The following is a 14,223-nucleotide window of genomic DNA, read 5'->3' on the forward strand; positions in this document are numbered from 1 at the left end:
GGACACGGACTTCCTGTCGGTGGGGTCGTTTCCCCAATCAGCGTCCGCAAAAGCTTCGACTCCGACCGCCGAATCCGTTCGCTGGTAGACCAGCTTGTAGTCCAGCGTACCTTGAAGGTACCGCAGTACGCGCTTCAAGTGGACCCAGTGCTCCTCGGTTGCACTGCTTTGGAAACTGGCGAAGTAGTTGACCGCCGGACAGATATCCGGTCGAGACGTCACGGTCAAGTACATCAAACAACCGACCAGTTCCTTGTACGGCTTGTCGGTGAGTTCCTTCGGATCACCTCTCTCCAGCTTCAAGCGCGGTTGCATCGGCACTGGAGAAGACTTGCAGTTTTCCATGCCGAATCGCTTGAGAACTCCCAGCGTGTACGCCTTCTGATCGATGGTCATCGATCCCGCCTTCCTGTCACGATTGATCCGCAGTCCGAGAAAGATCTTGGCCTCCTCCATATCCTTCATCTCGAACTCCGTGGACAGCTTACCCTTCAGGGCCCGGATCGCCTTCAGGTCGTTCCCGGCGATCAAAATGTCATCCACGTAGATCAGCATGTACGTGACGACACCATCCGCCTTCCAGTGGTACAAGCACAAATCGTGTTGGCTCCGCTTGAACCCCAACTTCGTCACGTAGTCGTCGAATCGTCGGTTCCAGTTCCTGGAGGATTGCTTCAAGCCATAGATTGATCTGTTCAGCTTGCAAACAAGGTCCTTCCCCCTCTCAAAGCCAGGCGGCTGGCACATGTAGATGTCCTCGTCCAGCGAACCGTTCAGGAAGGCGCACTTGACATCCATTTGGTGGAGATGCCAGCCTTCGTGATTCGCCAGGGCCAAGAGTATCCGCAACGTCGCCATCTTCGCCACCGGTGAGTACGTTTCGGAGAAATCGAAGCCCGCCCGCTGAGTGAACCCACGTGCCACGAGCCTTGCTTTGTACCTCTCCACGGTTCCGTCACCGTTTTTCTTGACTTTGAACACCCATTTGTTGTCGACGATCCTCGCTCCGTCAGGGGGCGCCACCAAGCGCCACGTGTCGTTCTTCGCCAGCGAAGTGAGCTCTTCCTGAATGGCTTGCTCCCACTTCGGCCAATCCTGTCGCCTCCGCAACTCGCCGACGCTCGAAGGAATCTCATCGACGTACTCTTCAGCACACAGCGCAAACACGGTCATGTCGAAGTCGGCATGCCATGCCGGGGGCACAATCGTACGCTTTTCTCTTCCTTCAGTGTCACGTTGTGGACTGGGTCCAGCAGGCGTCAGTTCCGGGACAGGAACCACTTCGTCTTCTTCAGCACTTTCTTCACCAGTGTTGTACTCGGACTCCGCCTCCGAATCTTCTGGCAGCGCTGGTTCCACCGGCCGCGCCGGTTCGACTTGCTGCACTGGTTTCACCTGGCGAACAACACTTTTCTCCACAACGACCCGCTCTTCACTTGCACTGTGTTCTTCTTTTTCTTCATCGTTGGTGAACACTAGCTCGTTGAACACAACATCTCGCGCAGTGAAGATCTTCTGGCCGTTCCACACTCGATATCCAGTCGGCCCGTACCCCATGAACTTCACTTTCTCCGTCTTCGAATCCAGCTTCTTGCGCCGTTGCTTCGGCACGTGCGCGTAGCAGTCGCTGCCGAAAACCCGCAGGATCGACACGTCCGGTTTCTTGCCGTGCCACGCCTCGTAAGGAGTGACGTCACCTTCAACCGCTACGCTGGGACTCCTGTTCAGCACGTAGATCGCCGTGTAAACAGCTTCGCCCCACAGATTCCTCGGAAGTCCGCTGGCCGCGAGCATTGCCCGCACCTTCTCCACGACGGTCCGGTTGAGCCGCTCGCTCGATCCGTTTTGTTCCGGCGTGTACGGAACCGTCGTCTCCAACTGGATGCCCTTCGACTTGCAGAATCTCCGCATCGCATGGCCAGTGTACTCACCGCCGTTGTCACACCGGAGTCGAGAAATCCGCTTGCCGAAGTACGCCGTGGCCATCGCTTCGTACTCGACGAACTTCTCCAGCACTTCGTTCTTGGTCTTGAGCAGGTAAACAACGGCCAAATGCGTAAAATCGTCAGTGAAACTTACGAAATACGCATTGCCGTCCCACGTCACGGGTGTGACTGGGCCACAGACGTCGCTGTGCACAACTTCCAGTGGGCGCCGAGCGCGCTTCTCTGCCAGCTTCCGGAACGGTTCTCGAGTCTGCTTCCCGGAGATACAGCACTCGCAGATCACCTTCTCGGCACCGTTCTCAATCTCCGCGATGTCCATGCCGTCGACCATCTGCTTTCGCACGAGCTTCTGTAGATTCTCGTTCCCCAAGTGGCCGAATCTGTGATGCCACAGCTCCAACTTCCGGCACACCCGGCCAGACACCATCGCTTGTCCGTCGGATTCCCGGCGCCGAAAATCCATGGCGTACAGCTTGCCGAACTGTCTTCCGGTGGCAACGACGTCCCCGTCTCGCTCGACGAAGATTTTTCCTTCGTAGAAGATCACTTTCTTGCCGCTGTTTTCGAGGCGTCGCAGCGACAACAGGTTGAGGGTGAGCTCCGGGATAAACAGCACATCCTCTATCTCGATCTCGATCGTTTCGCCACCAACCGTGGATTGGACATTCACCCGGCCCTTGTGCCGAGCCAGCAGGTTGATTCCGGCCTTCGCAGTTTGTATCACCACCGGATCCTTCAACTCCTGCAAGCTCTCGAACACCTCCTTGTCGTTCGACATATGCTCGGAAGCTCCGCTGTCCAAATACCATCGAGAATCTTCTCGCGAGCTCACGGCCGCGACTTCTTGCACGTCCGCCACGAACGACACGGGATTGGATCCCAGGTTCGCCTTGTGCTCCGGCTTCCTCCGCTGTTCCGGCTTCTTGTCGTTCCGCTTCGGACATTGGTTCTTCTTGTGCCCGACGCCGCCGCAGGAAAAACACTTGAACTTCGGCTTCGAACGGCCCGCCAAAGGAGCGTCTTCCGTTTGTTGTTCTGCACGCTTCCCCTTCTGCTTGGCCTCGAAATCCAGATAGTTCCGCCGGACGACGTCCATCGTCAGTTGGTCCGACATCACGCTCATGGCCGTCGTGACGGTGTCGTAGGAATCCGGCATCGTCAGCATCAGATGGCAGATCGTGTCCTCCTCGTCCATTTTCGCACCAGCACCCTTCAGCTCCCGGACCAGCTTGTCGAATTTCAAAAAGTGGTCCTGCAGGGGTTCCTTCTCGTCAAACTTCATCGTCAGGAGCTGCTTCTTCAGCAGGTACCGGTTCGTGGTGCTTTTCCGCTCGAAAACTGCGCACAGCCCGTCCCAAATTTCCTTCGGGCTCTCCTTTCCCTTGACGTGCTCAAGGTGGCTGTCCGCGACCAACTCGACGAGCGCGTTCGCGCACCGGTCGTCCTCCTTCATCCGCCGTGCCTTCAAAACCTCCTTGGCTGCCGCCTGCGCATCCCCTTCCGGAACGTTCCAAAAGTCTTCCTCCTCGGCCGCCTTCTCGATGCAGTGCCTCAGTCCCAACGTCTTCAAGTACCGGAGGACCCGGTAACTCCAGTTGCTGAAGTTGCTGCCATCGAACTGCCGAATCCGGACGGTTTCAACTTTTTCGCCCATCGCGCACGACTTTCCGCCAAACTTTTCACACGTACTTTTCCGAAACTTTCTAGGTTATGGCTGGGGCCCGTAACCTCTTAGCAGTAGTAATAAAACGCGTGGTTGCTGTTTGGTAGTTCGGATTGGAATGTTTATTCTGACGTTTGTGTGAGACAAGGTTTTGGAGTGTAAGGTGTGGTAGTTCCGGTACACCGTGAATTAGGGTTAGGCAAATTGCACTTTTATTCTACACTCAACATGGCGAAGCTTATGTTGTATCTTATTCAGTAAAGGTAAAGGTAAGAACAAGATTGTCCGTCAGACCTGGACGCAAACGCAAAATTTTGCGCCTGTCATCATAGCCTGCCAGTCATCGACCATTGAACAAAGCAACCCCTGTAGATTGTTCGACTGACAGTTGTTGGAAAAATCGAACTGGCACAGCGTTCTGCGTTCACCACTGCGTCGAACGGACAATCTTGTTCTAAGCTTAAGCCCGGAGTTTTTTTTTTGGAAAAGGTCCAATAAACTAAATTTTCAGTTTTTGCTTTTTGGGTGTTTTTAAAGCCGTCTTGAGTCAGGGGTATTTAAAAACATCAAAAAAAGCAAAAACTGAAAATTTGGTTTATTGGACCTTTTCAAAAAAAAAAAAAAAAAACTCCAGAAGTGTAAATTTAAACTTGTTTAAAATCCAATAATTATAATTAGGAGTAGCCAAAGAATGTGGACCCCAACATTTACCTTAAAGCACACTTAGGCGTCATCCATCAAGTATGTCACGCAAAAATCGGCCAAAATTAAATTAGCACCCGCCCCCCCCCCCTTTGTTACACTTTTTCACGGTTGAACCCCCTACAAAAGTACTTCACATTTTGCCAGACCCCCTCCCCTAAAAATTATAAGTTTTCTAATTGTTATTTTTTTCTAATTGTTCATTTTTTAGAATAAACATTGCGACATAAAAAACTGTTTTGTATCTTTTAAAAATAAAAAATAAAATTCAAGTATTAAAAAATCTTGAAATATGCGATTCTGCTAATTTTAGCGAATATAGAATGCTTCCAAGACAAATCAAACAAAAGAAAACACAAAAATTCAACCACGCGTCTTCGTTCCTTCCACAGAACTCCCTAATTCTCCATACAAACTCTGGAGAAAAACCATTTGGCCCTGTCTTAATATTTTTGAAAAATTCAAAGCGCACGTGTTCAAACTTCGCAATTCGCAATTTTCAGTGTAAGAACGGGCCTAAGCAGTTTAGAAAAGTTTTTCAATAGTATATTTGTGTTGATCCTTTAATCATTCCATAGATTGAGTAAGGGCTCGAACCTCACTTGCTTAAAAAAAAGGTGAAGTTTCAAAACAATGGACAGTGAAGGAAATATACTATGTAAAGAATCAATAGTAAAAGATAGTAATTTATGAAGTAGATAAAGAAATTAACAATAGTTAATAAATAGAGGTAACAAACAAGCTTAGATTGTATTGAGGGCAATTTACAGGGAAGATGAGAAATTATTCAAATAGATAAATAAAGATAAACAAAATTGACATCGCTGCCAAATTAAGGGAAAGCAGACAGTTTGTTACAGCAGCATCAATTGGTAAAATAGAGTGGAAAAGCGTTGAGAAATAAGAGAATCAAATAAGTAAAATCGAAATCAAATCGAGGATAGTAAACAGAAGCCGTTTTAGAAAATCAGTGAAACAAAATAAACAAAAGATAGCTGTTAGCTGAAATGGAAAGTAACCAGGGTGACCACTCAAATCCCATTTTCAAATTCCCGATTTTTTCCCGACTTTTCCAGAACCTAAAAAAATATGTATTCTTATCTAAAGAATGATTTCAAATCAAAAACTCTTTATAAAAAGTCAATATAAACCATCGGACAGAGTTTCTAAAAAATCATTGACAGTTTTAGCAAAAAAAAAGACTTGAATTTCAATAATAAATTCCTAAAAAGTTTTAGAAAAAAACTTGAATTTCAATAATAAATTCCTAAAAACTTCACTTCAAAAATGGCACCATAATTTTGATTCAGGGTCAAAAAACAGTCTTTTTGTATTATCAATGCTTTACACTTGATTAACGTTATTATTCTTTCTAAGAATTAAAAAATATCTATGAATCCGTTTAAAAGATATTTTTACAAAGTATCCTTTGATTCTTTGTAAATATTTGACAGTTTGATAACACCTCATATTTTACCTCTTATTTTATACGACAAAAGTTCTCTAAACTTATTTGTAATAACCAAAAAAAAAAAAAAATAACACTACGGGTCCCGGCAATAATTCAAACAAATTCTCATTAATTTAATCAAGTCAATACAAATTTAAATTCAATTTGTCCCGTCATTCAAAAAACATGTAAAGTCTTTTACATGCTATTTAGAATACATCACGCAGAATAATAAGGTATATTTGAATCAACAAAACGTTTTGTTGATTCAAAAATCAAGATTTTTGTTGAATTAACGCTAAACGTCAAAGCAGCTTTTTCAAAACAACAAAAGACTTGTAGAATTGAGTAAATCAAGGTTTGTTTCAACGCATTTTTTTGTTGATTATTTTCAATAAAATTTTTGTTGATTCAAACCTCCTACAGGCTGATTCTACAAAACATTTTTCTGTGTGATTGTATAACGTTTATGAATTTCTTATCAAACGAAGGCTTTTTAAACATTTTACAAATTTTGAGAGCACAACACGGAAAAAGACGTAAAACTTCAGAAAAACAATATTTAAAAAACTTATTATTGAAAAAAAAATTAGATTATATTTTTACCAGCCTTATTTGCAAATATTTTCAAAGCGTTATTTTTCCATTTTTTTTCAATCAGAACGAAAAACCTTTGGATTTTTTCGATATTAAAGTTATCCGAAAACTGAAAATCAAGCTTTGTCTATAGTTGTGGTATCCATAATCACACATAAGTTTTAGGGAATCAACACGGAAAGGGGATCGATCGCCAAACCAGCGACCGAATTTTGCTGGGTTGGTTTTGCTGATATCAGCGAAATTTTTCTCTAAACCAGCGAAATTTTTCGCTGAAAAAGGTGGCTGCGCGAAATCAAATCCAGCAACTTGGTTTCGCTGGTTTGTTATTTCCGAAACGGTTTCTTTTCCAGCGAAAGTTTTCGCTGGTTTGATACACATCCTTCCGACAGCCGTCATAAATGTTTGTTATTGTTCACGTTCGGAAGCGATTTGTGGCAATCGAATTGCTTTAGGGTTTTTTCAAAACAAAAAGCATGAAAAAGTTCTGCATCAAGTGTTCAGCATTAAAATACATACTCAACAGGTGAGGGTTCTTTTCAATGAAAAGAAGCACGTTTCCATAAAGTTCTCGCAGCAGAAAAATACGGTGCAGTGAAGCTGGAGATGTATTTGTACTGCTGCATAGATGAGTGCACAAATTGTCGCAGGTGGCAGCAAGAATCGTAGGCGAGGAACTTGACCATGGCCGCGGAACAGTTTGTGCTGTGGCAAGTAAGTACAACCTGGTTTATTTTGGCATAGGCTTCTGCCGCCAAAACAAAAAACAAACGTCGGTGATAAAAACGCTGATCCAGTGCAAAAACACTGGTCCAGTGGAAACATTCGCTGAACCAGCGGATTTTTGCCGGAACCAGTAGAATAATCTCCTGGTTGATTTTGGTACGAGCTGCTGCCGCGGAAAAAACCCGGACGTCAGCGATAGAAAACGCTGATCCAGCGTGAAGGAACACCAGTTCAGTGAAAAATCCGCTGGACCAGCGAATTGTTTCCCAAAACCAGCACAATAATCTACTGGTTGATTTTGGTACGAGCTGCTGCCGCCGGAAAAAACCCGGACGTCAGCGATAGAAAACGCTGATCCAGCGTAAAAGAACACTGGTCCAGTGAAGAAATCCGCTGGACCAGCGAATTGTTTCCCAAAACCAGTACAATAATCTCCTGGTTGATTTTGGTGCCCTGCCGCTTTTTCCAAACCAGCGAGAAAATTTTCTGATTCTAGCAAAACTGATCCCCAAACAGCGACATTTTTCACCAAACCAGTGTTTTTTTTCACTGGTTTGGTAGAATTTCATCGGTTTCCAAACCAGCGAAAAAAATTAGCGATTCTAGGTAATTTTTGTGCAGGCTGAGAAATTAGCGACATTTTTCGCTAGTTTTAGCGAACTTTATCGCGATTTGGCGATGGATCCCCTTTCCGTGAAACATTTGGAAACAATAGTTGAAATGACTGAATAAATTTAGTTTAAGATTCAAAAATACTTACTACAAATAAAAACTATAGCAAATCTATAGTGGGATTTGTTTTTGCCTTCCTCACCTCACTGAGGTAAGGCTATAAAATCACTCGAAAAATGAACTTCTTAAATACAACTCCTAGATATACCTTCACGTATACCTATCGGCTCAGAATCAAATTCTGAACAAATGTCTGTGGGGATGTGTGTAGACATGATTTTTTTCCACACGATTATCTCATAACTGGCTGAACCGATTTTGGCCGGATCTGCCTTATTCTGTTCGATTTGGGGTCCCCTAAGACCCTATTAATTTTTTTTATGATTAGTTAAGTATTTAAAAAGTTATGCCAAGAAAAAGATTTTTGTAGATACAAAAGAGGGTGATTTTTTGCCTACCCTCAAAAGGCCGGGTCTTTTTGTTTACGTGCGAGAGTCGCGCCAGATGCGAAACTCCCGGTTGCCACATTGCTTCAAATGAGAGTCTGCATGTTTTCTGGAAAAGTCTGTATCAGGTATACATATTTTTATTTTCCTAAACTTATTTTCATTATTACTTTGTAAATGAGAGGAAGGCACCACTTACCTAATGGTGGATTAAGAAACGTTTTTTTTATATATATATTCAAGCAGTGTTGCAAAATGAAACAGTAACATAATCGTCGAAATCAAACACTTTTTGTTTGATAAACATAGGCAAAAATAAATAACAATCTGTTGATTCATATAAAAAATATCAAAAAATTTGGGTCATTTGCATGCCACCATAATCATTCAATATTTATTAGAATGTTTAATGTCGTAGGTCTAAAATAGCCTTTTAATTCTCATATTCTCATATAGATTGAAATAGTGAAAGGAACCCGAAATTTAAAGTTAGATGCTGAATACGAATTGAGTGAAATAAATTTCAAAGGTGTTCAAAATGTTTCAAAATTATAAAAGAGTTAGAAAATATTTTTCAAGCAAGGATGCTTGGGATTCCCGACTTTTCCCGACTTTCTAACAAAAAATCACAAATTCCCGACTTTTTCCCGATTTTTCGTGGATTTTGGCAAATTCCCGACTTTTTCCCGACTTTCCCGATTTCCCGACTTGAGTGGCCACCCTGAAAGTAGAGAAACCCCGTTCTGCGATGCTCAGGTTCATCCACAGCAGTTGACTCAACATACTGCGAATCAAAACAATACCGTCTACAATCACAAATTACTTCCCTTTCCCACATTGACGCGCCCCTTTTTTTCTAGCCGTCTCAACTCTGACCCTCGCTGGTCAAAGGTTTACGAGTCGTTTCCACAGGCCACCACACGGAGAAAAAAGAGTTCCAAAAATCGTGAACAACCGTTCATGAAATTGGGAACCACGAACAAAGTGTTCAAATTCCATGGTACGTTTTTTGAAAATCGTACCATGGCATTTGAACACTTTGTTCGTGGTTCCCAATTTCATGAACGGGTGTTCACGATTTTGGGAACTCTTTTTTCTCCGTGCAGCTAGGTTGCACCTTGTCATCATGATGACAAGGTGTAATTTGATCGGCTTTGGCTTAACAAAATTTATGTAAAATGTCTACTAATGTAAAACCACTTTACTTTTAAATTACATAACAACAAGATTTTTAATAAGGCACATATTTATTCCCTGAGGAAAGGGATGGTGATACACCAGCTACTCAAACAATTCAGATCTTTTTCTTTGTAAAACATGTTTGTATAAAGGTGTTTAATTTAATAATATCATAACGAAAAAAGTGTTAACAAGTGAATCGAACCCGCCCAACGATTGTCTAAAAGATCACTGCGTAAATTATTGCAGACCACGAGAGGCCGTTGTAGTTTGTCGTTTCGTTATCATCTTCCCCCGGAGCCAGCTACCGAATCACCTGGAGGTAGTCCTCGACCCTGTCCCGCAGTTCCTCGACCTGTTCCATCAGTTTGGCCTGCGAGATAACACAAATCTTACGTTACAGTCGTGTTACGGTTGAGCATAGAAAACTTACCTTGGCGGCCATGATGAGCTGGCTCGCGTTTCGGTGGTTCATGTACTCTACCATTGTCACCAGATCACTTGACTTAGCGGCCGCTATCGATGCCAAGGAGGTGAAGCCCGCCCTCCAGAGCTGCTTTGCGCGAGCCTGGAAAATGAAAACCAAATTGAGAAATAGGATTGTTTGAAATAGGGAATTTCTAGCTTACAATTTTGACGCCCGGCAGTTCCATCAGCGGCAGCAGTTCAATCGTGCAGCAGTGGGACAGCCGCTGGGTCATGGTGGCGAGCAGCTGGCGGTAGGCCCACAGTTTCGGTAGCTGCTCGGTCATGCGCAGCAGTCCGGACGCGGTCGACGCCACGTTCGTCATGAGCTGCTGGACCGAGCCGGCGTCGAGCTTGTACTTTCGGGCGACCCGCTGGGGCGGTACGAGGTCCCACAGTTCGCTGACGATCGTCATCCGGAAGAAGCGGTTGACGGTGTTGCGCAGGTCGGCCGGAAACCGTATGCAACTGCTCATTTTTTGTACTGTGATCTCGCCAACGTGAAATCTTTGGGCGAAGGCGAGACGTTGCTCTTGCTGGATCAAGGCGACAAACGCCTTCAGATCGGCGTCCGTTGGCCGCAGCGTTCCGTCGTCCTCCAGCACGATCACGTACAGCAGGTGGTACTGGTCGAGCACGTTTAACCGCTCCCCGATGCGCTCCATTTCGTCGTAGAATCGGCGGGCTTTGTCCATGTGGAAGCCCGCCCGTATTGCGGCCTTGCCCAGTTCGTTGATCACCAGTCGGGTATTTTTCTTCATCGTTTTCACGAGTTTTCCCTCGTCCGAGGTGCCTTTCGCTCCGCGCGTTACGTGCAACTCATGGATCTGGGCGCTCTCGTTTGCCGGTTCGGCCTGGCTGCTTTCGGTTTCGTCGAATCGAATCGTCATGTTGACGGGGGTCTTCTTGCACCCGTCACTCTTGGCGTTGATGGCGTTCTCCTTGTAGAGCGTTTGCAGCGTTCGGTCGGTCAGCTGACGCAGGTCAACTCCGAGCCGTTCGGCTTGCAGCGCCAGCAGGGTTTTGGCCATGAATTTTTGAACGTCGTTCCGGGTGGAGCACAGTCCCAGTCCGATTGAGCTGAGGATTAGGTTCTTGAGGTAGTTACCGTTGTCGGTGTGCAGCGACGAGTTGGCTTCGTCCATGGGCGAGCAAAGAAGATTGCACACCGCCGCGATGTCTTTCTTTTGGCAGATTAGAATGCTCTCTCCAGGTTCACCGAGGCCAGCGCGACCCGCACGCCCTGCCATCTGTTTGTACCTGCTAAGCGTTGTAAAATTGGTAGCAATGAACGGGGATCGGATGATGACTCGCTTGGCGGGGAGGTTGACACCTGCGGCCAACGTTGACGTACAGATGATCAGCGAGAGGATCCCCAGCCGGTAGGCGTCCTCTATCATCTTGCGCTCGTCGAACGACAGTCCCGAGTGATGGTAAGCTATGCCCAGCAGGAACGCACTTGCCAACAGGTCTGCGCCGTCGTTTTCGGCCCGAAGGGCAACCACCAGCTCCTCACGCTCCTTGGTCCGGTGCAGCAACAGCTCCCGCGGCAAACAATCCTTCATCAGGGTACACAGCTGCTCGCATTGCCGCTTCGTCGGACAGAACACCAGGCAGGACTTTGTGGGTATTACGTCCGTAACAAGTGCAATCACGTGATCCGGGTCGACCCGACGCTGCTCTTCCGTGTAGCCAAAATCAACCTCCTTCTTAGTTTTGAACGCCTCCTCCAACGTCCGAGCCTTCGTGTTGATCTCAAACAGATCCGTCCCGCACTTGACGTACTCCTGCAGCTCGACCGGCCGAAAATCTCGACAGTAAATGTCCGCCTCCATAAACCGAGCGATCTCGTCCAGATTCCCAATCGTCGCACTCATCCCCACAACCTGAATCCCCGCCTGTATGGCCTTCACCTTCGTCAGCAGCACCTCCAAGTGCACTCCCCGACGATCCTCCCCGATCATGTGCAGCTCGTCAATCACGATCAACCCGACCTCGTTCGCCCGGTCAACCTCAATCAACCCGTCCATCAAAACCAACGCTTTTTCGATCGTACACACAAAGATCGAGTTTTTGTGTTTGCGCTTCCGCGGCGGAATCGCCCCCTTGCCGCCGCTGTACTCCTCCACCAGGAAGGCCAAATCGACGGCGAACGGTGCCAGGGCGGCCAGCTTTTCCTGCGCGATGGAAACGTATGGCACGATAAACATGACGTTCCGGTTCCGTAGCATCACCTCGCGCAGCATGATGATCTCGGCGACGAGCGTTTTCCCGCCGCTCGTCGGAAGCGCGTAGATCAGGTTGTGCCGCTCGACGATCGCCGTCAGCCCCAGGCACTCCTTTTGCCAATCTACAAAAAAATCATCAAATTAGGAACTTGAACAAACTTGTGACCCTCTTCAACTCACCGTACAACTCCTGAATCCCGCGGTACTTCGCAATCAGGTGCTTGACCTGCGTCGGCAGCCCGAAGTACGGCCCCATGTCCTTAAAGTGGGACGACACCAGCGGCGCCGACTTGCGAGCCACCAGCTTCGGCGAACCCACGCTCGCCTGCTTGCCGAAAATGTGCGCCAACCGGGACCGGTTCGACGGTTTCTCGGCCGCGATCGTCACATCCTCCTCCCAGTTGATTTCAGCCAGGTCCGCATCAACCTCCGGCGGCGGGACGTTGAACTCGACGTTGCTCGTGTCCAGCAGGGTGCGTTCAAACTCGTTGAACACGCCCATGATCTGCTGGCGCTGCTGGGACGAATCGAACTCCCGCGCCAGCTGACTGTCCACAAAGTCGTCCAGCAGGTTCGCGTGGTTCTCCTCCATCATGGATCGCTCGAGCCGGATGTACTGCGAGCAGGTTGCGCTGTTTTTCACGATCGAGTGCACCTCGGGGGATCGCAGCGGCGTTCCAACCTGCGTCAGAGGCTTCTTCCCGTTACGATCGACTTCCTCCAGGAACAACTGGCTGCAGTTGGGATCCACGGCCTCCTGGTAGCTCGGGAAGTAATCATCGTCGTCATCAACCTGCTGAACGACCGCCTCCGGAGGCTTCGCCTTCGGCAAAACCAGTTCCATCTGCTCGCTCTCCCAGTCGTCGAAGGCTTGCGAGTCCAGCTCGAACATATCCACGGTCGGTTCCTTCGGAATCTTGGGCTTGCTCGACGAAGCCGTAACCTCGTTCGAACCCTTGCGCTTTGGCGTGGAGATCCGCGATTCGAACAGCGACTTGCGCGAGTTCGGGATGGTCGCGGAGAGCTTCCCGGGCGGCGATTCCTTCCGATTGAGCCAACCATCCTGAACGGATTTCGCTCCGTCAGGGGAATCCTTCTGCGAAATGTCCAGCACGATGTACCGGCTTGGACCGGAGGAGCGAGCCTTCTTCGGTGACGGAGACTTGGCGGCCGGGGACAGCGGACGCAAGCGGGCAGCTAAAAAAACAACCATCAGTACTCACAATATCCAACGATTCCAACCAACTAACCTTGCAACATAAAACCAGCCCGGGTCTGTTCCGGCTTCTTGAACACGACGGGCTGTGTGTCCTTCGGGCTGGCCATCCGCTCAATTCCGACCAAATCCACCGCGTTCAGCAGCGTATCGTCCATACTCATCAGATTGTCCCGCGTTGTGTTCCCAACACTTCTAGCCGCAGCCGTCGTAGAACCGACCACCGGAGCAATCTGCGGCCGAGGTGGGGGCGGTCCCCGCGGGGCAGCCTGTCGCCAGCCCGTGGATGGCCCGGTTCCCCGTGGAAGACCGGGTGGACGGGCCCGCTGTGGGACGCCGGGCATTTTGAACGGGAATCCATTGGAGGAGGACCACGACGGTGCGCAGTTCGTCGGAGGAGGATGTGAGCGGCGTTGGTTGCCGAAGCCGGTCGGGGCGGGCAGACCCGTGCGCGGAGCGAAGCGCGTTGGAACCATTTGCTACGTTGTATGATGAAAATAGATCACATTGCACAAGAAAATCGGAATAGACGCGGAAAAACTTTTCTTTTGTGTTCGGGAGAGGCACGTGAAAAAAGGACAACAATCTGGATAACGGTACTTTTCAAATGAAAACTGTTGTTTGTTTTGATTTGCGCGCCGCAAGTGCTGCCAGTTGGACGGTTAAACCACAAACAAAATATATAAAAAAAAATCAATTTGAATCAAGAAACATCTTAAGATGATGATGATGATTGCATTGTGATGTCAGCTGAACAGTCTCAAAACTTAAAAATTATTGAATTTGTAACAATTATGTTATTATTCAATGCATGTTTTCAGTGATATCGTAAAAAATCATATTAAATTTTAAAAACTGCCATATGGTGCATATGCTAGTAAATGTGTCTGGCAACAATTTTTGAAGCTCGCGCTCACCCCTGCGGCTGAACTT

At 47.5% G+C, this 14,223-nt stretch overlaps 1 protein-coding gene across 1 annotated transcript; it reads right to left on the reverse strand.

The window, feature by feature from the left end:
* Positions 1 to 9,503: 9,503 nt before the first annotated feature.
* LOC6043071 (helicase POLQ-like) lies at positions 9,504 to 13,918 on the reverse strand. The gene is made up of 5 exons (XM_038252447.1): positions 13,325 to 13,918; positions 12,255 to 13,271; positions 10,011 to 12,196; positions 9,815 to 9,949; positions 9,504 to 9,754 (listed from the first exon to the last, which is right to left on the reverse strand). Exons 1-5 carry the CDS (start codon positions 13,764 to 13,766, stop codon positions 9,686 to 9,688), a joined length of 3,849 nt encoding a protein of 1,282 aa, XP_038108375.1. The 5' UTR covers positions 13,767 to 13,918; the 3' UTR covers positions 9,504 to 9,685.
* Between the last annotated feature and the right edge of the window lie 305 nt (positions 13,919 to 14,223).

This window comes from Culex quinquefasciatus, chromosome 2, assembly GCF_015732765.1.
Source record: "Culex quinquefasciatus strain JHB chromosome 2, VPISU_Cqui_1.0_pri_paternal, whole genome shotgun sequence".
Taxonomy (NCBI): domain Eukaryota; kingdom Metazoa; phylum Arthropoda; class Insecta; order Diptera; family Culicidae; genus Culex; species Culex quinquefasciatus.

What these genes read in the sequence shown, in the direction of transcription:
- LOC6043071 (XM_038252447.1), bottom strand. Translation starts at nt 13,766, where the DNA reads ATGGTTCCAACGCGCTTCGCTCCGCGCACGGGTCTGCCCGCCCCGACC. An exon ending in CGGGATTCAGGAGTTGTACG is followed by an intron (nt 12,197 to 12,254) that starts GTGAGTTGAAGA and finishes ATTTTTTTGTAG; the next exon opens with ATTGGCAAAAGGAGTGCCTG. An exon ending in AGCTCATCATGGCCGCCAAG is followed by an intron (nt 9,755 to 9,814) that starts GTAAGTTTTCTA and finishes GTTATCTCGCAG; the next exon opens with GCCAAACTGATGGAACAGGT.